The 25,023-nt window shown below is 59.9% G+C and overlaps 2 protein-coding genes across 9 annotated transcripts; one reads left to right on the top strand and one right to left on the bottom strand.

The window, feature by feature from the left end:
* Positions 1-403: 403 nt before the first annotated feature.
* On the top strand, positions 404-21,422 carry KMT2B (lysine methyltransferase 2B). Of its 6 annotated transcripts, none has more exons than XM_055369019.2 (37): positions 404-889; positions 1,977-2,049; positions 2,292-4,315; positions 4,865-4,978; positions 5,074-5,224; positions 5,501-5,780; positions 5,953-6,008; positions 6,238-6,513; positions 7,143-7,237; positions 7,495-7,593; positions 7,726-7,839; positions 7,985-8,131; positions 8,229-8,324; positions 8,745-8,862; positions 9,661-9,774; positions 9,940-10,124; positions 10,200-10,289; positions 10,383-10,487; positions 10,600-10,673; positions 11,277-11,392; positions 11,488-11,579; positions 11,661-11,798; positions 12,508-12,666; positions 12,883-13,003; positions 13,079-13,157; positions 13,248-13,408; positions 14,428-14,676; positions 14,756-16,049; positions 16,138-16,227; positions 16,304-16,413; positions 19,233-19,370; positions 19,455-19,529; positions 19,629-19,806; positions 20,179-20,286; positions 20,402-20,485; positions 20,606-20,735; positions 20,826-21,422. In XM_055369019.2, the coding sequence occupies exons 1-37, from the start codon at positions 509-511 to the stop codon at positions 21,099-21,101; spliced, it is 8,190 nt and encodes a 2,729-aa protein (XP_055224994.1). In that variant the 5' UTR covers positions 404-508; the 3' UTR covers positions 21,102-21,422. The 6 variants fall into 6 exon arrangements, 5 of the variants coding, with proteins under 5 accessions (XP_055224994.1, XP_030860013.2, XP_055224995.1 ...); XM_031004153.3 differs by having other exon boundaries at positions 14,449-14,676; XM_055369020.2 differs by lacking the exon at positions 16,138-16,227.
* Positions 21,423-21,793: 371 nt separating this feature from the next.
* On the bottom strand, positions 21,794-24,995 carry IGFLR1 (IGF like family receptor 1). 3 transcript variants are annotated; one of them, XM_004060543.4, is made up of 5 exons: positions 24,938-24,995; positions 23,571-23,771; positions 22,927-23,111; positions 22,254-22,635; positions 21,794-22,170 (listed from the first exon to the last, which is right to left on the bottom strand). In XM_004060543.4, exons 2-5 carry the CDS (start codon positions 23,725-23,727, stop codon positions 21,824-21,826), a joined length of 1,071 nt encoding a protein of 356 aa, XP_004060591.1. In that variant the 5' UTR covers positions 23,728-23,771; positions 24,938-24,995; the 3' UTR covers positions 21,794-21,823. The 3 variants fall into 3 exon arrangements, with proteins under 3 accessions (XP_004060591.1, XP_018871129.1, XP_055225013.1); XM_019015584.4 differs by having other exon boundaries at positions 23,571-23,776; XM_055369038.2 differs by lacking the exons at positions 21,794-22,170; positions 24,938-24,995 and having other exon boundaries at positions 22,260-22,313; positions 23,571-23,966.
* Between the last annotated feature and the right edge of the window lie 28 nt (positions 24,996-25,023).

Raw genomic sequence — 25,023 nt, forward strand, 5'->3', positions numbered from 1 at the left:
ACTGCATTTCCCAGGGCCTCGGGGGGTCCCGGGGCCCGAGCCCACGGCACCCTGGGAGTGGTAGTCCACGCGGGCCGCCGGCCTAGCCAAGAACAATGGGAGGAGCCTGGGGCTAGGACCACACCTCCCGGAGACCCGGCAACCCGCTTTCCGGGTCCTGGCCGGGAACCCCGCCGTCCCGGCCCTCGCGCCCTGGCTGCCGGCGGAAGAAGCGAGGCGTCCGGACTACATTTCCCGGAGGCCCCCGCGGCTCGCCCCTCTGCGGCCGCGACGCGGGGTCTGTGCTCCCCAGGTGCGGTCCGAGGGCGCCGGCCGGCCGCGGACTCCCTCTCCCGTGGTGCCCTGCGCGTGGCCGGCCCGGCCCCCGGCCTCCCGCGGCCCCGCGGCGGCGCTGGTTGTTGTCGTGCGCCGCGGCCGCCCCGCCCCGCCCCCGCTCTCTCCCCTCCCCCCGGCCCTGCGCACGGGCCGCCCCTCCCCCCGCCTCCCCGGCCCCTCTCACGGTGCCAAGATGGCGGCGGCGGCGGGCGGCGGCAGTTGCCCCGGGCCTGGCTCCGCGCGGGGCCGCTTCCCGGGCCGGCCGCGGGGCGCCGGCGGGGGCGGGGGCCGCGGTGGACGGGGCAACGGGGCCGAAAGAGTGCGGGTAGCTCTGCGGCGCGGCGGTGGCGCGACGGGGCCGGGCGGAGCCGAGCCCGGGGAGGACACGGCCCTGCTCCGTTTGCTGGGGCTCCGCCGGGGCCTGCGCCGGCTCCGCCGCCTGTGGGCCGGCCCGCGGGTCCAGCGGGTCCAGCGGGTCCAGCGGGGCCGGGGCCGGGGTCGGGGCCGGGGCTGGGGCCCGAGTCGAGGCTGCGTGCCGGAGGAGGAGAGCAGTGACGGGGAATCCGACGAGGAGGTGAGGCGGTCGGAGGCGTCCCCGGCGCCGGGTGGGGCGGAGGCCGGGGCTTCCAGGGGTCTGGGTTGTCCCGGGGGCGGCGTGGGCAGGCCGGGTCCTCAGGGTTCCTTCGGAGAGACGGGGCACGGAGGGAGGGCGGCTGCATGCAGCTTCCGGGGGAAAGGGCCTCTGGAAGTGGGTAGAGAAGCCCCGGTTGCAGCCGGGCACTCGCGCCCGATGTCGGTCCCGCTGAAGTGTCTTGGGCCGATCCTTTTCGGCAGCTGGTAAAGCTAGGGCGGTGGAGGTTTGGGCGAGGAGGCAGTGGGGACTGCATGTCCAGCCAGTAGTGGTTGACAGCGGCAGCGTGGCCTTGGCAGACAGGTTGGAGCTGTCTGGGCTCTTACCTGTGGGCCGCCCCGCCGGGCCTCGCAACCTCCTGGTTTCTCCAGGGCCCCAGTTCCTCTTGGCATCTCAGGTAGAGTGGTGGAGGGCTTCCTCTTGGGGCTCGGGTTGAACAGGAGTGGGATGAAGGCCGGGACTGGGCACTCTAGCAGGTCAGAGCTCAGCTCAGGATTTCTCCCCCAGCCTTTCAGAACAGGCAGGAAGGTGTGGGTTGCGTTGCCCTGGACGGTTAATAACAACCTGAGGGCTCGCAGTGGAGCCTGTACGAAAGCCATCTGATGCCCTCCCCGCCCCTCCACTTGCGGGCCCCTGTTCCCAACTTAATTCAGAAATAAATTGTGGCCCGAAAGGGTGTCAGTGGAGGTCCCACTTTGGTCTGAATTGGACTCTGAAGGAATCTGAGTATGGGGCCTGCTGCCTTTCCTGAGGAGACCCTGTCGTCTTCTCTCTTGGGCCAGTGAACCATGGCTTTGGCTGTGCTGGTGTGGTCCGGCACTGGGGATCGGAGTTCGAAATACCTGGCGCCTCCATCCCTAGGGAGAGACCCTCTCTTCCACTACCCGCGACCTTTGAGTCTTTTTCGTTCTTTTTAAATAGGCAGGGGTATGCTAAGTGGGAACTGGGGATATTCCTCGATACCTCAGATGGAACGAGGGCTTTGGCACTGACTGCTGTTTCTCCCCTCCACCCCGGTCCCCTAAATCAGGAGTTTCAGGGTTTTCATTCAGATGAAGATGTGGCCCCCAGTTCCCTGCGCTCTGCGCTCCGATCCCAGCGAGGTGAGTGACGGGGGAACTCCACCTCTTTAGCGTCACAGGAATTTATCCTCGCCCTTCGTGTCAGCTCTTCCCTGTTCAACTAGCCTCTGTCAGTTGCCGAATGTGTTCTGTGTTCAGAGTCCAAGCTAGTCTGGGCAGCGGGGGAAACACACAAGCAAGACTTAGTCCCTGCCCTCCTGGAGCGCCTTCCTCTGTGTGCAGGGCTGGCTTGATCCATCTCCCCACAACTATTCTCCTTTTAGGTCGAGCGCCCCGAGGTCGGGGTCGCAAGCATAAGACGACCCCCCTTCCTCCTCCTCGCCTAGCAGATGTGGCTCCTACCCCCCCAAAGACCCCTGCCCGGAAACGGGGTGAGGAAGGCACAGAACGGATGGTGCAGGCACTGACTGAACTTCTCCGGCGGGCCCAGGCACCCCAAGCACCCCGGAGCCGGGCATGTGAGCCCTCCACCCCCCGGCGGTCTCGGGGACGGCCCCCAGGACGGCCAGCAGGCCCCTGCAGGAGGAAGCAGCAAGCAGTAGTGGTGGCAGAAGCAGCTGTGACAATCCCCAAACCTGAGCCCCCACCTCCTGTGGTTCCAGTGAAACATCAGACTGGCAGCTGGAAATGCAAGGAGGGGCCCGGTCCAGGACCTGGGACCCCCAGGCGTGGAGGACAGTCAAGCCGTGGAGGCCGTGGAAGCAGGGGCCGCGGCCGAGGTGGTGGCCTCCCCTTTGTGATCAAGTTTGTTTCAAGGGCCAAAAAAGTAAAGATGGGACAATTGTCCTTGGGACTCGAATCAGGTCAAGGTCAAGGTCAACATGAGGAAAGTTGGCAGGATGCCCCCCAAAGAAGAGTTGGATCTGGACAGGGAGGGAGCCCTTGCTGGAAAAAGCAGGAACAGAAGCTGGATGACGAGGAAGAAGAGAAGAAAGAAGAAGAAGAAAAAGACAAGGAGGAGGGAGAAGAGAAGGAAGAAAGAGCTGTAGCTGAGGAGATGATGCCAGCTGCGGAAAAGGAAGAGGCAAAGCTGCCACCACCGCCTCTGACTCCTCCAGCCCCTTCACCTCCTCCACCCCTCCCACCCCCTTCGACATCTCCTCCACCCCCACTCTGCCCTCCACCACCACCCCCAGTGTCCCCACCACCTCTACCATCCCCTCCACCGCCTCCTGCCCAAGAGGAGCAGGAAGAATCCCCTCCTCCTGTGGTCCCAGCTACGTGCTCCAGGAAGAGGGGCCGGCCTCCCCTGACTCCCAGCCAGCGGGCGGAGCGGGAAGCTGCTCGGGCAGGGCCAGAGGGCACCTCTCCTCCCACTCCAACCCCCAGCACCGCCACGGGAGGCCCTCCGGAAGACAGTCCCACCGTGGCCCCCAAAAGCACCACCTTCCTGAAGAATATCCGGCAGTTTATTATGCCTGTGGTGAGTGCCCGCTCCTCCCGTGTCATCAAGACACCCCGGCGATTTATGGATGAAGACCCCCCCAAACCCCCAAAGGTGGAGGTCTCACCTGTCCTGCGACCTCCCATTACCACCTCCCCACCTGTTCCCCAGGAGCCAGCACCAGTCCCCTCTCCACCACGTGCCCCAACTCCTCCATCTACCCCAGTTCCACTCCCTGAGAAGAGACGGTCCATCCTAAGGGAACCCACATTTCGCTGGACCTCACTGACCCGGGAGCTGCCCCCTCCTCCCCCAGCCCCTCCACCTCCCCCGGCCCCCTCCCCACCCCCTGCTCCTGCCACCTCCTCCCGGAGGCCCCTACTCCTTCGGGCCCCTCAGTTTACCCCAAGCGAAGCCCACCTGAAGATCTACGAATCGGTGCTTACTCCTCCTCCTCTTGGGGCTCCTGAAGCCCCTGAGCCAGAGCCTCCTCCTGCCGATGACTCTCCAGCTGAGCCTGAGCCTCGGGCAGTGGGCCGCACCAACCACCTCAGCCTGCCTCGATTCGCCCCTGTGGTCACCACTCCTGTTAAGGCCGAGGTGTCCCCTCACGGGGCTCCAGCTCTGAGCAACGGGCCACAGACACAGGCTCAGCTACTGCAGCCCCTGCAGGCCTTGCAAACCCAGCTCCTGCCCCAGGCACTACCGCCACCACAGCCACAGCTGCAGCCACCGCCATCACCACAGCAGATGCCTCCCCTGGAAAAAGCCCGGATTGCAGGCGTGGGCTCCTTGCCGCTGTCTGGGGTAGAGGAGAAGATGTTCAGCCTCCTCAAGAGAGCCAAAGTGCAGCTATTCAAGATCGATCAGCAGCAGCAGCAGAAGGTGGCAGCTTCCATGCCGGTGAGCGTGGTCCCTGGGCCCAGCGGCACACCCAGCCATCCAGCCTCCATTCTTTGCAACCCCCTAACCTTCCGCCTCCTTGGACACTTTCCAGCATTGCGGGGAACCCTCAGAACCCGCCTTTCTGTGATCCCCCACCTTCCTTTGTTCCTCCCCAGACCTGGCCCTTCTCTGTGCTAGTTCCCTGTCCCTATCTTCCTTTTTTTTTTTTTTTTTGAGACCGAGTCTCACTTTGTCCAGGCTGGAGTGCAGTGGCATGATCTCAGCTCACTGCAGCCTTTGCCTCCTGGGTTCAAGAGATTCTCCTGCCTCAGTCTCTCGAGTAGCTGGGACTACAGGTGCCCATCACCACGCCTGGCTAATTTTTGTATTTTTAGTAGAGACAGGGTTTCACCACATTGGCCAGGCTGGTCTTGAACTCCTGACCTTGTGATCTGCCCATCTCGGCCTCCCAAAGTGCTGGGATTACAGGCATCAGCCACCACACCCAGCTCCCTGTCCCTATCTTTTCTCACTGTCCAGTCCCTGACCCTGTTTATTCCCTGCCAGCTGAGCCCTGGAGGGCAGATGGAGGAGGTGGCCGGGGCTGTCAAGCAGATCTCCGACAGAGGCCCTGTCCGGTCTGAAGATGAGTCGGTGGAAGCTAAGAGAGAGCGGCCCTCAGTATGCATCGGGAGGAGGGCCCTGAAGAAGACTGGCGGGAGGAGCGGGGCTGCGGGAGCGCAAGCTGCCCACACACACTCCGATTTCTCCCCCAGGGTCCCGAGTCCCCTGTGCAAGGTCCCCGCATCAAACACGTCTGCCGTCATGCTGCTGTGGCCCTGGGTCAGGCCCGGGCCATGGTGCCTGAAGATGTCCCTCGCCTCAGTGCCCTCCCTCTCCGGGATCGGCAGGACCTCGCCACAGAGGGTAGGTGGGGAGACTGGACAGCCATGTCAGGTTTGGGGATGACCCCACACTTGGGTGACATGCACCAAGAGCCTAGGAGAGAGGGAGCCAAGTCAGGTGCTCAGGGGTTAGGTGGCAAGTGGGCTGGAGTGCTAGGTCCTAGAGCAACTTCATTTGGGGGCACCAGGAACCTGGCGCTGTGAGAAAGCGAGAGCCAGGTTGTGGGAAAGCAGGGAAGTGAGGTAGAAGCCTGGTGGCTTTGTGGCTCCATCCCCTCCTCCCTGCCTGCTGCAATAGATACATCATCGGCGTCCGAGACTGAGAGTGTCCCGTCACGGTCCCGGCGGGGAAAGGTGGAGGCAGCAGGCCCTGGGGGAGAATCAGAGCCCACAGGTTCTGGAGGGACCCTGGCCCACACACCCCGGCGCTCACTGCCCTCCCATCACGGCAAGAAGATGCGCATGGCTCGATGTGGACACTGTCGGGGCTGCCTACGTGTGCAGGACTGTGGGTCCTGTGTCAACTGCCTAGACAAGCCCAAGTTTGGGGGCCCTAACACCAAGAAGCAGTGCTGTGTGTGAGTAGCTGGGGCGTGGCCTCATTCCCGTGGTTGTTGGTCCCCTAGGCTTCCTACCTCGCTCCTCTTCTGCCTAGCCAGAGCAGTGGGGTTGGCATTCTTGTGGAGAGCTTCCTCTCTTCCCCCAGACCACCAGTCCCCTACCCTGGTGACGTGCTGCTCCCCTCCCCAGATACCGGAAGTGTGACAAAATAGAGGCTCGGAAGATGGAACGACTGGCTAAAAAAGGTGACGAGCTTTAAGGAGCATTTCTTCTCAAAACCGTGTTAGAGTTTGTGCTGTGGAGGGAGCTGTTTTTCTTTGCTGTCCTCCCTTGCAGCTCACCCTCTCTGTCTTCTCCGTTGCGTGCTTTCATAGCTCCTGCGTTCATTCCCTGCCCCGCTTCTTTCTGGCTTCTCTCCCAGTGTCCCGTGTCCCTGGCTGAGCTCAAATCCTACTAAGTCCCCTGTTCCCGCAGGCCGGACGATAGTGAAGACGCTGTTGCCCTGGGATTCCGATGAATCTCCTGAGGCCTCCCCTGGTCCTCCAGGCCCACGCCGGGGGGCGGGAGCTGGGGGGCCCCGGGAGGAGGTGGTGGCCCCCCCAGGGCCCGAGGAGCAGGACTCCCTCCTGCAGCGCAAGTCAGCTCGGCGCTGCGTCAAACAGCGACCCTCCTATGATATCTTCGAGGATTCGGATGACTCGGAGCCCGGGGGCCCCCCTGCTCCTCGGCGTCGGACCCCCCGAGAAAATGGTGCGAACTGCTTAATGCTTTCTTTGTTGATCATTTATTTGGTCTTGTGTCTTTTGTGTAGGAGGGACAAGGCACCCAGACCCAGGGCTCTGTCAGTCTGATAGAGAAGGTGGCTGAGGGCAGAGGAGAAGGCAGTTTTTAGGTGGATGTACAGAACTGGTCTATGAGGTTCTCAGTGAGCCTAATGAGTGAGACTTAAGGATCATCCTAGGCCTGGTGCAGTGGCTCACACTTGTAATCCCAGCACTTTTGGGAGGCCGAGGTGGGAGGATCACTTGAGCCCAGGAGTTCAAGACCAGCCTGGGCAACATAGTGGGACCCCATCCCTATAAAAGCAAAAATTAGTTGTATATGGTGGCACGCATCTGTGGTCTCAGCTGCTCAGGAGGCTGAGGCAGGAGGATCGTCTGAGCCTGGGAGTTCAAGGCTGCGGTGGGCTATGGGTCACGCCACTGCATTCCAGTCTGGGCAACAGAGCGAGACCCTGCCTCAAAAAACAAGAAAAAGAATCGTCCTGGCGGGTCTTGGTTAGTTAAAGAAGGCCCTGGGAATTCAGGTAACATTTGGGGTTGTAGAAGAAGAGGGGCGTGGAAGGGGAGTGACCTCACTGCTCATTGTGTCCTGCCTAGAGCTGCCACTGCCAGAACCTGAGGAGCAGAGCCGGCCCCGCAAACCCACCCTGCAGCCTGTGTTGCAGCTCAAGGCCCGAAGGCGCCTGGACAAGGTCAGCACGGCCCGCTCCGAGAGCCCCTTCCCTCCAGGAGCTACCTGGCAAGTCAGAGTGACAGACACACCTGAGTGTCGTGGTGTGTCCACATGAGAGGACAGGCCCTGAGGGATGAGGCGGGTCTTGCCTGTCTGGAAAGCAAAGGGGTCTGGATCAGGGTCTGGGTCCAGTAGGCTGGGGGAAGGGCGGTGAGGAGAGGAGTCTGCATCACGGCCAGGCTGGCAGCTCTGAACTCCCCCACCTTCCCTCCCCAGGATGCTTTGGCCCCTGGCCCCTTTGCTTCTTTTCCCAATGGCTGGACTGGAAAGCAGAAGTCTCCCGATGGTGTGCACCGCGTCCGTGTGGATTTTAAGGTATGGCATTGAGTGGGGCGAGTCACAGAGCCTCTGGTTGGAAGAACCTCGATGACTGTGTCATCGAGAAGCCAGGTGGGTCTGCCTTGTATGCCCGGCGGCCCTCTGATCCTGCATCCTCTCTTCCCCCAGGAGGATTGTGATTTAGAGAACGTGTGGCTGATGGGGGGCCTGAGTGTGCTCACCTCTGTGCCAGGGGGCCCCCCGATGGTGTGCTTGCTGTGTGCCAGCAAAGGACTCCACGAGGTTAGATCTCCTCCTTTCTTCACAGACCCCCAGATCTCTGTCGGTCCTCACGGCCTGATTCCTTGGGCTCTCTCAGCTGGGTCTCATCCCTTGGCCCTCTGGCCTCATGCTATGCCCATCATTCACTCCTTTACCCTGTCCCCAGCTGGTGTTCTGTCAAGTCTGCTGTGACCCATTCCACCCATTCTGCCTGGAGGAGGCCGAGCGGCCCCTGCCCCAGCATCACGACACCTGGTGCTGCCGTCGCTGCAAATTCTGCCACGTCTGTGGACGCAAAGGTCGTGGATCCAAGGTTTGGGCCCAAGGGCTGGCCAGGGTGGGTGGAGGCCGGAAGGTGAGGGCATCCCTGTGCCAGCAGGTTTCGCCATCTCTGTCTCCACATCCAACAGCACCTCCTGGAGTGCGAGCGCTGCCGCCATGCATACCACCCGGCCTGTCTGGGGCCCAGCTATCCAACCCGGGCCACGCGCAAACGGCGCCACTGGGTGAGAGATGAGGTCCACCCACTTGCTTTGTCTCTAATGAATATCACCACCACCCCCAAACTTGCTCTAGGCTGGGGCTCTCAGGAGGAGCAGGGGTTGGGGATCCTCTTAGGAATTCATTAGTAATGTTTTCTCTTCAAAAATTTCACATAGGTCAGATTTATATTCAGAATTTGCATGGAGTGGTTTTAGGGGCTTATGAATCTCACGTTCCGTGGGCTCAGAATCCCCTGCTGTAGCCTGATGTCCGCTCCTGCCCTCCTCATGTTCCTCCTCCGTGTCTGTCCTGCGTGTTTTCTCCTCTTACCCGTCCCTCCTTGCCTGCTTCCTGCATATCCCCAATTCCTCCTCGTCCGTCTCCCGCTCATGTTGCTCCAGTCCAGTGCCTGGTTTTCCCCTAACATCGCCCTGCTCCCCCAGATCTGTTCAGCCTGTGTGCGCTGTAAGAGCTGTGGGGCAACTCCAGGCAAGAACTGGGACGTCGAGTGGTCTGGAGATTACAGCCTCTGCCCCAGGTGCACCCAGCTATATGAGAAAGGTGGGGACCGGGCAGGGGAACTGGATGCTGGGGGCCACGGGGGAATGGCCAGGCTCTTTTACAGGCTTTAGCACAGACCCTCTTTTCTCATGGCTTTCCACCTTGTAGCTATGGGACTATCTCTTCAACTCAGGGAACTCTTCCACAGGAGTCCATCCAGTATGTAAAACAGGGACACATAGCTCCTCTGAGGGTGGTGGGAGTGGAAGGCCTGGGACCCCACTGTCTTGGTGTCTGAGGTACTTCCTGGAACCTCACGTCTCCATTGAGCAGTTTGGAAGCCTTATTCAGGCAGTACCTTAGCAAGGCCCTATGTTCTGCAGAGTCTGAAAAGAGGCCTCATCCTAAGGCCGAGCACAGTGGCTCACGCCTGTAATCCTAACACTTTGGAAGGCTGAGGCAGGTGGATCACCTGAGGTGAGGAGTTTGAGATCAGCCTGGCCAACATGGTGAAACCCCATCTGTACTACAAATACAAAAATTAGCCGGGCATGATGGTGGGCACCTGTAATCTCAGCTACTCGGGAGGCTGAGGCAGGAGAATCGCTTGAACCCGGGAGGCGGAGGTTGCAGTGAGCAGAGATCTTGCCACTGCACTCTAGCCTGGGTGACAGAGCAAGACTCTGTCTCAAAAAAAAAAAAAAAAAGCCTCATCCTCAAGGAGCTTTTAGGGACTGGTAGGGGCCCAAAACAGGGGCATAACGGAGGCAGCTAAGGTACTGCTAATCCTTGAACAGAGACACTCAGGGCTGAGTGGGAACTCCAGCACCTCTGACTCCTTCTCTTCCCTTCCTCTAGGAAACTACTGCCCGATCTGTACACGCTGCTATGAAGACAACGACTATGAGAGCAAGATGATGCAGTGCGCACAGTGCGATCACTGGGTGCATGCCAAGTGCGAAGGGCTCTCAGGTGAGTCGGAGCACCTGGGCTGCAGCCTCAACCCTGTGGGGACCCCTGCCCCCACCACAGGCCCCAAGAGGACTGGTGGGCTAAGGGTCCTTGCTGGCCTAGGGGCTGCTGGGAGCCCTCACATCCTCTGAAACCACTTTTCCCTTTCCCACTTGGCTATCCTAGATGAAGACTACGAGATCCTTTCAGGACTGCCAGACTCGGTGCTGTACACCTGCGGACCGTGTGCTGGGGCGGCACAGCCCCGCTGGCGAGAGGCCCTGAGCGGGGCCCTCCAGGGGGGCCTGCGCCAGGTGCTCCAGGGCCTGCTGAGCTCCAAGGTGGTGGGCCCACTGCTGCTCTGCACCCAGGTCTGGAGGGCCCTGGAGGCAGGATGGGCCGGGGCCAGGCCCACCCCCAGCCCTGCTAACTTCCCCGCTTTGCAGTGTGGGCCAGATGGGAAGCAACTGCACCCAGGACCCTGCGGCCTGCAAGCTGTGAGTCAGCGCTTCGAGGATGGCCACTACAAGTCTGTGGTGAGTGGTACACCAGGAGGAGCAGGTGGGTGGCAGGAGGAGAGGGCTGGAGTTGTGCAGAGGGGACTCAGTCTCTGACAAACCCCCTTACAGCACAGCTTCATGGAGGACATGGTGGGCATCCTCATGCGGCACTCGGAGGAGGGAGAGACCCCGGAGCGCCGGGCTGGAGGCCAGATGAAGGGGCTCCTGCTGAAGGTGAGCTCTTCCGGGGATGCTTGTGGGGTGGGGGAGTGGGACCTTCAGACCCTGCCCCTGGCAGCTCTCCTGGGGAAGCCGGCTTTTCTCATCCTGTTAACCCACTCCCCAGCTGCTAGAATCTGCGTTCGGCTGGTTCGATGCCCACGACCCCAAGTACTGGCGACGGAATACCCGGCTGCCAAAGTGAGCAAGGCTGGGTAGCAGAAGGGAAGCCGGGGAGTGAGGGCAAGGCCAGGGCATGCAGGGGCCACACTGGGCTGAGAAGAGATGAGCAGAGGTAGGGTCTGGAGCAGAGCTGGAGAGGAGGGTGGTGGAACCCGGGTGAGATTCCCTGGTGGTTCTAGACTAGCAAAGCTTTGTTTCTGCTTTGTGCAGGGTAATGCTGGGGACAAAGCAGTGAGCGAATCAGATTGGGCTCTGCTTAAAGAGCTCATTGTGGAGCCGGGCAGGCACTGAAGACCCAGATGGTCAGGGCAGTGATGGAGAATACCAGGGGGCGGTGGGGGCCCGGAGGGGGTACCTGCTGGAGCCGAGGTGTCAGGGAAGGCTGCCTGAAAGAGATGGCATTGGAGCAGAGCTGGGGAGGAAGAGTATTGCAGGCATGAGAAGCAGCATTTCATATGTCCAAGCTGGCACAAGAGGGCCTGGCTTATTTGGTGGACTGAGAGAAATTCCACATAGAGAGGGAGGAGCGGGTGTCATGGTGAGTTCAGGCTGGTTTGTGGGTGGGCCCCCGTTCAGCTGCCCTTGTTGGGCACATCAGCTGCTAACCCTGCCTGTCCACAGCGGAGTCCTTCCCAATGCGGTGTTGCCCCCATCCCTGGATCATGTCTATGCGCAGTGGAGACAGCAGGAACCAGAGACCCCAGAATCAGGGCAGCCTCCAGGGGATCCCTCAGCAGGTACTGGGAAGTGGGGGGCCAGAAGCCAGGGCCCTGTGTTGGTGGCCTGGCTCCGGGTCCTCATTCTTAGACCTCCCTTCACGTTTCCTCTTCAGCACTCCAGGGCAAGGATCCGGCTGCCTTCTCACACCTGGAGGACCCCCGTCAGTGTGCACTCTGCCTCAAATACGGGGATGCAGACTCCAAGGTGAGGGCTGCTCTGTGACGCACCAGGCTGTGGGGCCTGTTCCCTGGCCCCCCACATCATGCCACTCCTCTTCTGCCCCAGGAGGCGGGGCGGCTCTTGTACATCGGGCAGAACGAGTGGACACACGTCAACTGTGCCATCTGGTCGGCAGAAGTCTTCGAGGAGAACGACGGCTCCCTCAAGAATGTGCATGCTGCTGTGGCCCGAGGGAGGCAGATGGTGAGGGCGCGGGTGCAGAGAGGTGGACAGCTCTCTGGCTCTTGGGGCGGCCTCCTCCAGTGCAAACAGCTCTTACTTCACATTCCCTACCTGGCATCCTTTCACTGCCAGGCCGAGGTCTCTTGGTTGCCCTGGGACGTTGGTGCTGATGGCAGCTTTTTCCTATGTGGGCCCTCTGGCTGTAATCTGGGCCTGAAGTGTGGGAGTCTAAAAGTGAGAAGAGTGCCCATTGATTGAACCTGGGCTGCACGCTTTCCATGCTGGGTGGCGTTGAGCTCTCACTACATCCCCGTGAGGTTAGAATTCCCCCACTCCTCAGAGTGGTGCCTGGGCCAGGTACAGAGAGACCTCAAGCACTCTCGGGCATTGGGGTGGTAGAGATTCCCACTGCGGGGGTATCTGTGAGGATGAAAATAACACAACCTCCGCCTGAAAACTTTGTGACAAAGATGATCACACTAATGCCATCAGCAAGTATTAGTTGTCATTCTTGCTTCAAAGAACCAGAGAGAGTTTGGTGTGCACCTGGGCCCGGATGCGGCTGGGGAGAGGCTGCACCTGGGCCTGGATGCGGCTGGGGAGAGGCTGCGCCTGGGGAGAGCCTTTGCCGTGCCAGGCTAGACAGGGACCCATGCAGACTCAGTGACAGTGGTGCCTGGTGCCCAGCCCCAGCCCTGGCTTCTCCCCTGAGCTGCCCTCCCCTACGCAGCGCTGCGAGCTCTGCCTGAAGCCTGGCGCCACGGTGGGCTGCTGCCTGTCCTCCTGCCTCAGCAACTTCCACTTCATGTGTGCCCGGGCCAGCTACTGCATCTTCCAGGATGACAAGAAAGTCTTCTGCCAGAAACACACTGATCTCCTGGATGGCAAGGTGGGCCAGAACTGTGGGGTACACAGCTCCTTCCCCACCTCTCTTCCTGTTCACTTAGGGACCCCCATGGCCCCCAGGCCTGGCCTTACTGCCTCTCAGTGTTTCCTCATCTGTTTTCCCAGAGGCCTTTAGGCCAAGCCCCTGACTGTTCAGACTTCCCTGGCATCCACCTCCCCCACCAATGCAGCCACCTCACTTTGCCACCCCCTCTTCCAGGAAATCGTGAACCCCGATGGTTTTGATGTTCTCCGCCGAGTCTATGTGGACTTCGAGGGCATCAACTTCAAGCGGAAGTTCTTGACGGGGCTTGAACCCGATGCCATCAACGTGCTCATTGGTAAGCTGCCTGCTCTCCGCCCTGTCCTCCTGCCCTGTCCTGCCTGCCTCTCCTGACCTCCGCTTTGCACCACAGGCTCCATCCGCATTGACTCCCTGGGTACTCTGTCTGATCTCTCGGACTGCGAGGGACGGCTCTTCCCCATTGGCTACCAGTGAGCGGTCGGGGTGATCCATGGGGCCAGGGGACTCCATAGCTGGATCCCATTTCCCAAGCATCCTAACCGTCTTATCCCACACGCCAGGTGCTCCCGTCTGTACTGGAGCACAGTGGATGCTCGGAGGCGCTGCTGGTATCGGTGCCGAATTCTGGAGTATCGGCCATGGGGGCCGAGGGAAGAGCCAGCTCACCTGGAGGCTGCAGAGGAGAACCAGACCATTGTGCACAGCCCCGCCCCTTCCTCAGGTGTGGCTTTGGCTCTGTCTTCTTCCTGAATACTGCTCTCCCTAAACAAACCTACAGATCTCTGTTCCCCGCTCCCTTTTGGAAAGTCCAGGAGGCTTGCTTTTGCTTCAGTTGCTGTAATGTAACGGCAGCTCGCTTACTGCCATGCCTTGTGTACCAGGGGCTGTGCCCGGCTTTTCATGGGAAGTGAGGTGGGGAGAGCGGCACGCTGCCTACTTGAGGTGAGGTACTGGCTTTTGGACGACTGCAGGGAGCAGAGTGCTTACAGCTCCCTAACTTGGGGCACTGTGCTCATGGAGTGCTCTCCAGTGTCGCCATACTACACCTTGAAGGGGACAGTGGCTGAACACAGTAACATGCTGGGGAAGCTGGAATTGGAATTGCATCTGCTCAGCTCCCAAACCGGCCCCCTTACAGCCACACTGGCGGTGGGATGTGGCTGAGAGCTGGATGGCACAGGGCAAAGAATGGGCTTGGAGATGGGGGAGAGGTTATTGTGGGCAGAGCAGGAGGCGGAAGAGATTTGGATGGTAGGAAGGGCTTTATTCCGGATTGGAGCATGATAAGAAGTGGACAGAGGAGGAGGGTACACCCATCCCGTCTGGAAACCAGGGAGTTTTGGGTGGAGGAGGGAGATCAGTTTGCAGAGGTTGGGTGGAGCCAGGTAATGGAGAGCCTCCGGGCCGGGGCGGGCGGGAGCGTCTGATGTGGCTTGGATGCACCAGGCAGGTAAGAAAGTGGTAGGACTGGCCGTGCTGGAGGGAGGGCATTTCCCCATGGCGTGCAAAGCCTGCAGCAGAGGCAGAGAGGAGATGGCAAGGAACGAGTGGGGAGAGGCCCTGAAGGCCCCCTGGCCCAGGTGTGTGCAGGTTTTGCCAACTCCACGGTGGGTTTGGCCTGGTTGGTCACTGGAAACTGGGGCCTGTTGTGACTGGGTCAGGGTCGGGGACCTGGGAGGCATAGTGGCTCGGGATGAGAGCATGTGGGCAGGCTTTGACACAGAGCCCCTACCACCCCAGTGCCGTTTTTCGCCTCTTCAGAGCCCCCAGGTGGTGAGGACCCCCCACTGGACACAGATGTTCTTGTCCCTGGAGTTCCTGAGCGCCACTCGCCCATTCAGAACCTGGACCCTCCACTGCGGCCAGATTCAGGCAGCGCCCCTCCTCCAGCCCCCCGTTCTTTTTCGGGGGCTCGAATCAAAGTGCCCAACTACTCGCCATCCCGGAGGCCCTTGGGGGGTGTCTCCTTTGGCCCCCTGCCCTCCCCTGGTGAGCACCGGGCATGTGGGGGTTGGGGGTGCAGCCGCGGAGGTGGGAGCTGCTGGTAACACCAACCCTCCCCCCACAGGAAGTCCATCTTCACTGACCCACCACATCCCCACAGTGGGAGACCCGGACTTCCCAGCTCCCCCCAGACGTTCCCGTCGCCCCAGCCCTTTGGTTCCCAGGCCGCCTCCATCACGGTGGGCCTCCCCTCCTCTAAAAACCTCCCCTCAGCTCAGGGTGCCCCCTCCTACCTCAGTCGTCACAGCCCTCACACCTACCTCAGGGGAGCTGGCTCCCCCTGGCCCGGCCCCATCTCCACCACCCCCTGAAGACCTGGGCCCAGACTTTGAGGACATGGAGGTGGTGTCAGGACTGAGTGCTGCTGACCTGGACTTTGCGGCCAGCCTGCTGGGGACTGAGCCCTTCCAGGAAGAGATTGTAGCCGCTGGGGCCATGGGGAGCAGCCACGGGGGCCCGGGGGACAGCTCCGAGGAGGAGTCCAGCCCCACCTCCCGCTACATCCACTTCCCTGTGACTGTGGTGTCTGCCCCTGGTCTGGCCCCCAGCACTACCCCTGGAGCCCCCCGCATTGAACAGCTGGACGGCGTGGACGACGGCACTGACAGTGAGGCTGAGGCAGTGCAGCAGCCTCGGGGCCAGGGCACTCCTCCTTCAGGGCCAGGAGTAGTCCGGGCAGGGGTTCTTGGGGCTGCAGGGGACAGGGCCCGGCCTCCTGAGGACCTGCCATCGGAAATTGTGGATTTTGTGTTGAAGAACCTAGGGGGTCCTGGGGATGGAGGTGCTGGCCCTAGAGAGGAGTCACTCCCCGCGGCGCCTCCCCTGGCTAATGGCAGCCAGCCCTCCCAAGGCCTGACCGCCAGCCCAGCTGACCCCACCCGCACATTTGCCTGGCTCCCAGGGGCCCCGGGAGTCCGGGTGTTAAGCCTTGGCCCTGCCCCTGAGCCCCCCAAACCTGCCACATCCAAAATCATACTTGTCAACAAGCTGGGGCAAGTATTTGTGAAGATGGCTGGGGAGGGTGAACCTGTCCCACCCCCAGTGAAGCAGCCACCTTTGCCCCCCACCATTTCCCCCACGGCTCCCACCTCCTGGACTCTGCCCCCAGGCCCCCTCCTTGGCGTGCTGCCCGTGGTCGGAGTGGTCCGCCCTGCCCCGCCCCCGCCGCCCCCTCCCCTGACGCTGGTGCTGAGCAGTGGGCCAGCCAGCCCGCCCCGCCAGGCCATCCGCGTCAAGAGGGTGTCCACTTTCTCCGGCCGGTCCCCGCCAGCACCTCCCCCATACAAAGCCCCCCGGCTGGATGAAGATGGAGAGGCCTCAGAGGATACCCCTCAGGTTCCAGGGCTTGGCAGTGGCGGGTGAGTGCGGGTGCTGAGGCTGGCAGAACAGGCAAGGGGGCAGATGGGCGGGAGATGCGGCTCATCCTTCTCGGGCTCGCCCTCCCAGGTTTAGCCGTGTGAGGATGAAAACCCCCACAGTGCGTGGGGTCCTTGACCTGGATCAGCCTGGGGAGCCCGCTGGGGAAGAAAGTCCTGGGTGAGTGGCCAGGCCCCTCTCCCTGGAGGGTCTGGGACCTCTGTCCTTCCCCTTCCTGACAGGTCTCTTCTCGCAGGCCCCTCCAGGAACGGTCCCCTTTGCTGCCACTTCCGGAAGGTGGTCTTCCCCAGGTCCCCGATGGTCCCCCAGACCTGCTGCTTGAGTCCCAGTGGCACCACTATTCAGGTAGGGACCGGCCTTGCCCTCTCCCTCCTTGCCTGTGCCTGGCTCAGCTGGGTGACTCACAGATGCAAAATCAGCCCTCTTTGAAAACCAGTATCTACTCCCAGGGGCCAAGCCTGAGGCTCGGTGCTAGAGTTAGAGATGACCTTGGGGAGCCTCTGGCCTTGTGGGAGAAACAGACATGGAAATGACATTTCGCCTCTACGTGGGATCCTTTTAAGGGTCTTTGTCCAGCATGCCCAAGAGCCTAGGGGAGGGCCTCAGAGCCTAGCCTGCCAGGAGCTGAGAGAGAGCTTCCTAGAGTAGCCAAAGGTGAAGTTCTAGGATCATCCAGAGGGAATGCAGCCCAGCTAGCACCGAGATGAGGGTCAGGGACAGTGGGAAGATCAGAAGAGCGGTGTCCCAGAGGCCCAGGGAAGGGAGTCGTCACATCTCAGCTGCCACAGAGACTGCCAGGCCTGTGGAGTCTAGGGTTGGTGTCCAGTGAGAGCAGGTGGCACAGGGTGGGGCGTTGTGTCAGAGTCCAGAATTGAGACCATGGTTGAAGAAGGCAAAACAGCCCAGGCACTTGGCCAGAGTTCAGCTAAGGATCGGGAGCGGGAGGTGGGCGAGCAGTGTGGAGGTGCTTGGTGTGAGGGCCAAGACAGCGGAGCCATGGATGGCGGGGAAGGGCAGGCTGGGATGGAAAAGGCAGTGGGAAGAGGCCTGGTGGCTGGTTTTGAACTGGTGACCTCTGAGGTAAAGGAGAGGAGGGAAAGCAGGTGTTTATGCAGAAACTGTAATACACGGGGTGGAGGCCCCTGGAGGATGCTTGGCTGATGGACTCCTTGAAGCTGGCGGTGGAGTGGTGGAGTTTTCTGTTGGTCCCTGAAGGCAGTGGCTGGGGGAGTGGCTGCGGCCAGGTAAGTTGGTGGTCGAGCAGCCTGAAGCTGGGATTTTGTGGTGGTCCAATCCTGTCCAGATGTTTGGATTTTCTCATGACACACAGCTCAGTTGCTGAGCAGGGAAGCAGAGTGACATGGATTGAGAGTGCTTAACTCAGAGGCTGCTTATGTCTCAGAGATGACATGAGAATATGGCAGTGGCCTTAGGAGGTCCCTGTCCTCGGGGATCAGACCACATTTTGGTGCGGGACACAGACATGTTAGCAAGGGCAGGTTAGAGTGGGCACTGAGAAAGCGAGCAGTGAGAGCACCTGCCAGGGTCCTGTGGTCAGTCCTGCCGTGTTCGGGAAACAGTGGAGGTGAGGGTTGGGGGACACAGGGAAGAAGTTGTCAGAGGTGGACTCTGGGGCACTGAGGCCTGGAGAAGACGGGAGTCACACTGCAGGAGTGTTGCTTTAGAGTCTCCCTTGGGGCAGGGGAGGTGGGGCAGGGTGGCCTGGAGAGGTGACATCGGGAGAGTGTGGCCATGTGGGTTTTGCCTCTCCTAAAGCCTGTTCCACTCAAGCTTTTGTGCCCCCAACCCCCAATGGTCAGTCCCCAGCCCACACCTGCTTGAGCAGCAGCAGCGTTTGGTGCAGCCGATCCCTCCCGCCTTGAAGCATTGTCTTCCCGGCTTCCAAGGCTGCTCCTGCTCTCACCTCTGTTCCTGCCTCCTTGCTCACAGCTGTCAGTCTAGATGTGTCCCGGGGCCCTGGCCTTGACTTCTCTGTATGCTCACTCCCAGGGGCTCCCTTCCAGCTTGGTGGCTGTCCTCCCGTCTGTGTTCTGATTGTCTCCACATTGCTCTTTCCAGCCTAGACCCTGTTCCTGAACTGTGGCCTCCTCCATCCTGTCCTGCTGCCTGCCCACCATCTCCACCAGCAGGTTGCAGGCGGAGGTTTCTAAGAGGCCTCTCAAAGTGAGCCTGTCCCAAACTGAGCCCTCCACCCGCACGCCAAACCCATTCTTCTTTTGCCTTTGCTGTCTCAGTCCACGGCAGTTTTATCCTTCCAGGTGTTCAAGCCCAGCGTTGTCCCGACCCCCATCCCCCTTCTTCACATCCACATCTACTACGTCAGCATGTCCCGTCTGCCCTGTTTAATCTATTAACCCTCGAGAAATCCCCTAAATAGCTCATAACATACAGTGTACTTGGCTCTGTGCATGTGAGCCTATATAATAATATATTTGTAGCTGGGCACAGTGGCTCACGCCTGTAATCCCAGCACTTTGGGAGGCCGAGGCGGGCGGATCACCTGAGGTCAGCCTGGCCAACATGGTGAAACACCATCTGTACTGAAAATACAAAAATTAGCCGGGCGTGGTGGTGGGCGCCTGTAATCTCAGCTACTCGGGAGACTGAGGCAGGAGAATTGCCTGAATCTGAGAGGCACAGGTTGCAGTGAGCCGAGATCGCGCCATTGCATTCCAGCCTGGGCGACAGAACGAGACTTTGTCTCAAAAAATGATAATTTTATGTTTGTAACAGTTACAGAAATTTGCTGTTTCTAAAAAAAATAGATGTGCAAAATACAGTTCTCCAGTATTTTAAATTTTGTGTGAGAAACAGAATAATGACAGGTAGATGGGATGTATGGTACACTGGGTTTGAGTGAGCCATAGGCGTGTCCTGAAGAGCCAAAAGGCCCCAAGCCTCTGTGGAATGCTCTTGTACCCGAGAAGTCCTGCAGAAGAGGAGCCGCAGGCTCCTTAGGGGAAGAAATGTCCATTCTGCAGGGCTCACTGGGTAACCAGAGCAGAAGGAGGGCCATTAGACCCTAGTATCTGTGTCTGCGCCTAGAGGTGGAGAGAGTGGTGTCTGCTGGGAGCACAGCAGGGCTCAGGGGCTTTTGAGTCCGGGAAGGGTGATCTTCACTCCAACCTGCTTCTTGGGACCAGGTGAGGCTTCGAGCTCTGAGGAAGAGCCTCCATCCCCAGATGATAAAGAGAACCAGGCCCCAAAACGGACTGGCCCACATCTGCGCTTCGAGATCAGCAGTGAGGATGGGTTCAGCGTTGAGGCAGAGAGCTTGGAGGGTGAGTGGGGGGGGTGCAGTGGCAGGAGGGAGAGTGTCCATAAAACACCATCCTGACTCAGCTCTGGCTCTGCTGTCTCCCCAGGGGCGTGGAGAACTCTGATCGAGAAAGTGCAAGAGGCCCGAGGGCATGCCCGACTCAGACATCTCTCCTTTAGTGGTAAGGAGTGGGCCCCACAGGGGGCGGGGAGCTGGATGTCTCCCCGAGGGCACCATGGGCCCTCCACATGACAGGTGTGTCCTCAACATGTCCCCTCAGGAATGAGTGGGGCGAGACTCCTGGGCATCCACCATGATGCTGTCATCTTCCTGGCCGAGCAGCTCCCCGGAGCCCAGCGTTGCCAGCACTATAAGTTCCGTTACCACCAGCAGGGAGAGGGCCAGGAGGAGCCGCCTCTGAATCCCCATGGGGCTGCTCGGGCAGAGGTCTATCTCCGGTGAGAGGTCTGGGGTGTGATGCCTGGGTCAGGGCGCCCCTACGAGAGCTCTTGAGGGTGGGAGTTAACTGTAGAGGTTGGAAACTGAGGCCTGGGGAGGAGACACTAGGTCACTTCAAGAGTTATTTCTAGAGTTAGCCAGGCTCCGTGGCTCATGCCTGTAATCCCGCCACTTTGGGAGGCCGAGGCAGGAGGATCGCATGAGCCCAGGAGTTCGAGACCAGCATGGGCAACATGGCAAAACCCCATCTCTAAAATAAAAATTAAAAAAAGTTATTTCTAGAGCTGACATCAGAAAAATGAACCCCACCCATTTCCCTGTTAGCTCTGTCTTCAATAGTATATTCCTCCTTCCCCTGCTGCCACCTGCAGGAAGTGCACCTTTGACATGTTCAACTTCCTGGCCTCCCAGCACCGGGTGCTCCCTGAGGGGGCCACCTGTGATGAGGAAGAGGATGAGGTGCAGCTCAGGTCAACCAGGTATGGAGTGTGAGCTGGGGGGCGGGTGGTGGTCTGGAAGGGTCTTAGAGAGTGAGCAGGTGTGAGAGAGGTCATTCTGAGCACCAGCCTGGGTGACACTGCTGTCCCTCACCAGACGTGCCACCAGCCTGGAGCTGCCCATGGCCATGCGTTTTCGTCACCTTAAGAAGACGTCCAAAGAAGCTGTGGGTGTCTACAGGTGAGTGGGGTTGGGGGGGGAGGATGCCCCTTGGGTGGACGGACACGTGCACTGGGTAGGGGGTACTGTCTGGTTTCTGTCCCCCTCCCCCCTGAGTTCCCTGTTCATCCTGCCCCGCAGATCAGCCATCCACGGGCGAGGCCTGTTCTGCAAGCGCAACATCGACGCGGGGGAGATGGTCATCGAGTACTCCGGCATTGTCATCCGCTCGGTGTTGACTGACAAGCGGGAGAAGTTCTACGATGGGAAGGTGGGCTCCCAGTGGCTGTGGGAAGACAGTGGGTGAAGCGAGCCTGTCCGCGGGGACAGAGCACCTGATCTCCCCACCTCATCCCTGCAGGGCATCGGGTGCTATATGTTCCGCATGGATGACTTTGATGTAGTGGACGCCACGATGCATGGCAATGCCGCCCGCTTCATCAACCACTCCTGTGAGCCCAACTGCTTCTCTCGGGTCATCCACGTGGAGGGCCAGAAACACATTGTTATCTTCGCCCTGCGCCGCATCCTGCGTGGTGAGGAGCTCACCTACGACTACAAGTTCCCCATCGAGGATGCCAGCAACAAGCTGCCCTGCAACTGTGGCGCCAAGCGCTGCCGTCGGTTCCTTAACTGAGGCCGTGGCTGCCCACCACGACCCCTCACACCTCCTGCTGCCGTCGCTGCCATCTTGCCCCTAGCCTGGGGGCTCCCTAGCCCCTCCCAGAGCATCTCACCCCCACCCTCATGTTCAGGGTGGATGTGGGCATGCAGGTGACAAGGGCCCTGCCTCCACCCCTCCAGCCCACCCAGCAATCGCCCCCTTTCTGCCCTGGGGGCCCAGGATGTAGATATTGTACAAAGGTTTCTAAATCCCTTCTTTTCTATGCACTTTTTTATTTAAGAGGTGGGGTCCCAGGTGGGAACCCCCCCACAATAAAGTCTGTCAATGTTTGGAGAGGTGGTCTTCCTATTTGTAGGCTATGGGGGCAGGTAGGAACCCCACTTCTACACACCCACCCATCATGACCCAAGGAAGTTCATCAGCCTCAACAGGTAGGTGAGGCCATCATTCAGAATTAGAAGTCAGTCATGGGGTCTGTTATGGCTTCAGAACAACACCACACAGCAAGTGTCTGTAGCAGGGTTGTTTCCCAGAGGGGATTCTGGTGGCCCAGAGGCACCTAGGGTCAGCCCTCCCACATGTGGCCCTGTGTGTATGTTGGAATAGACCCTTCTAGGGCGAAGAGCAGTGAGGATATCTGTTGGGTCTCTGCCCAATTAGGATTGTACTTCAAGAAGTACTTCAGTGCTAATTGTATACTGGGCTTAGTAGTCAGCAAAGTTCTTTATTGGGTGTTAAGCCCAGCAAACCCCAGATGAGCCAAGCTTGGACAGCACCCGCAATGCATCTGCCCGCCCTAGCTGGGCGAGGTGTGTGCCAAGCTGGCCCAGGGAGGCAGAGGGCTCCCTTGCCACCACCATCTCAATCAGAGCCCGCAGCGGCGAGCGACTCGGCCTCAGCGAATAGGCAAAGGTGGACCAGGCAGCAGGCAGCCCATATCTTGCGGCCAGGTGTCGAGTAGTGCCATGGGCCATGCCCCCACCTGGCCCAGGCTCAGGGTCCAGCAGTACAATCAGCTCTTCCAGCACCTCCAGCTCATCCAGGAGGCGAGACAGGGGTTGTGACGCCAGACTGGACAGTTCTGGAAGAAAGGGGAAGGGTAAAGGCGCGGAAGAGCGGGCGTCCAGTCCACCTTCCCTGCCCCGGGGCTCCTCCAGGACTAACCCCTGCTCAGGAGTGGAAGTAGTGAGGCCTCCTTCCATGTGTCCCCTGTCTCCAGGGCGCCTGGGGAGGACAGATGCGAGGAGGAAGGGGTGTGGGTGTTGGGGACTCCGCAGACCAAGCCAGGATAGGGATAGGGGTCGGCTTTCTCCTTGGGCCAGCAGAGATGCCAGAGCAGAATAAACAGGAGGATCGCTATCACCGCCAAGGTCAGGAGCAGGACCAGCAGCACCACGAGCGGAAGGAAATTCGGCCAGGCCTGCTGAGGGACAGGCTCAGGGGTCCTCCAGGCAATGGAACTTGCTGGTGAGCTGCGCTCCTGGGAGCTGGGGGCGCCTGGGTTTCCAGGTGTGAGGGGACAGTGCCCCTTGGCAGGGACCGGCCTCTGGGGATAAGGGGTTGGAGTAAAGCTGGAGGCCACACTCCACTCCTGCCCGCTCCCAAACCTCCCAACTTTATATCCTTTAATGGGCCCACATCCCATCTGATACGGTATCTGATAAGGTAGTTGGGCCCCGGAAGGCCCAACTACCTTAACCTAGGACCTCCCGATCCCCGCAGGCCAGCCACCTCCCGAAACCACGGCCCCACCCCTTACGTGGTGCTACGCCGGCTGCCTACATCTAGGCCCCCCACCTCCGGCACGCCCTTGCCCGGCCGGGAGTCCCATCTGCACCTCTCTGCAGCGCCACGGGGTTCTGCCCCCGCCCGCGGCGGGAGTAGGGGTCACGGCTCCGCCGCCGCAGGGGCTACATAGCTCCGCGCCGTCGGGGTTGCACTGCCCAGAAGAACACTCTCGGAACGGGGGCGTTACGAAATCGCCTTGGTCATTGAGTCCGCAGTTTTCCCGGAACTCGTAGTCTAGCGGGAAAGCTGCGCTCCAGTGCGGCCGCCTAGCCCGCCCCTGCGCAGGCAACGCCCTCTCCCTTCGCCCTATCCCAGCGTGCCCCGCCCCTCCAGGACGCTTCCAGCCTATTAGCGTGCGCCCCGGTCTTGTCACTTTTCTCCGGGCTCGCCTTTTCACCCCCCTCCAGCCTGCTCTGCACGAAGCTCCGCCCACTCCCGGCTTCTCTACATAAAGCCCACCCTTTCCACGCGGCCCCTATCCCGCCTCTCCAGCCATATCCCTTCGCTGTTGCCCTACGGTAGCCCGCACTGTCTGCACAGGATCTGCCTGCCATCCCTGTCTGATCTGCATAAGGCCCACCGCTTAGACCCCTAAGCAAGCCTCTCTGGCCCGTAGCCCACAGACCTCGCCCCTTCCCCGCTCCCTATCACCTGCAAGCTCCGCCCAAGCAAGGCTCAGTCTCGGATTCTCACCCGGGCAGGGGGGCGGCCCGAAGCGTTGCAGGCAGCTGCTGCAGCACTTGTTGTCTGGGTTCCAGTATTCAAGGCGGCCGCAGTACTGGGAGGCTTCCGGCGGTGGCGCCAGGGCCAGAAGCAACAAGGCCGTCAGGAGGCATCGTCCAGGCCCCATCTGGGGGGGCCGTGATAGCGGGACTTCCAAACACAGCGCCTCTGCTACACTTTCCGGGGAAATCGGGCAGAAGAAAGGACGCGGGGAACAGAATTCTCACGCCTCTTCGGAAGCCGGGAATCTACCCCCAAGCCCTCATCCCCCAACTGAGCCGGTTATCAGAGAAGCCCACAAGGCCACTAGGGGACTAACAGGGCTGCGGATCTAGATTGCAAGAATGCATATCCCACCTCTGCCATTTCCTCACCCACCCACCCTCCCTTTTCCATCCCTAAAATAAGACAATAATAGCACCTGTCTCATAGGGTTATTGTGGAGAATTAGAACCGTTATTAGAAGTAAAGCAGGGGCTGGGTGTCGTGGCTCATGCCTGTAATCCCAACACTTTGGGAGGCCAAGACAGGAGGATCACTTGAGCCCAGGAGTTCGAGAGATCAGCCTGGACAACAAAATGAAACCCCATCTTTACAAAAAAAAAAAAAAAAAAAAACAGCAAAGCACTTTGCCAAGTGCAGTGGCTCACGTCTGTAGTCCCTGCTACTAGGGAGGCCGAGGTAGGAGGATTGCTTGAGCCATGAATTACAGACCAGCCTGGGCAACACAGCAAGACCTCATCTCTAAAAACAAAAAAAACTGGCCGCCGGGCGCAGTGGCTCATGCCTGTAATCCCAACACTTTGGGAGGCCCAGGTGGGTGGATCACCTGAGGTCAGTAGTTCAAAACCAGCCTGGCGTACATGGTGAAACCTTGTCTCTATTAAAAATACAAAATTAGCCGGGCGTGGTAGCGCATGCCTGTAAATCCCAGCTACTTGGGAGGCTGAGGCAGAATTGCTTGAACCTGGGAAGTGGAGGCTGCAGTGAGCTGAGATTGTGCCATTGCACTCCAGCCTGGGCAACAAGAATGAAACTCCTTAAAAAAAACAAAAACAAAAACAAACTAAAGTGCTGAAAACAGCACCTCACATACAGTAAACTCAGTGTTTAAGTGTAAGGCATTACTAACTCCCATCACAATTCGGCAGGCACAGAGGAGTCAGCCCCATACTGGCTGGAGACCACCTCCCAGCACCTCACCTCACCTTTGAATCCTAATCTCCTTGGGGCTAGGGCTCCTCCCACCTGCCACAACCAGGTCTCTCCCCCTTGAATAAGCCTCAGATGGAGGTGCTAAGGTTTTCAGCACAAAGGTGTCCCCACCCTACCATTACCGTTAGGGTCCTGGGTCCCAAGCTGGCCGTGCCAAGTTCCTCAGCTGAAGTTGTGGCCGGGACCCAGTCTTGTTTCCCCTTTTCGT

Source organism: Gorilla gorilla, chromosome 20 (assembly GCF_029281585.2).
Source record: "Gorilla gorilla gorilla isolate KB3781 chromosome 20, NHGRI_mGorGor1-v2.1_pri, whole genome shotgun sequence".
Lineage (NCBI taxonomy): Eukaryota > Metazoa > Chordata > Mammalia > Primates > Hominidae > Gorilla > Gorilla gorilla.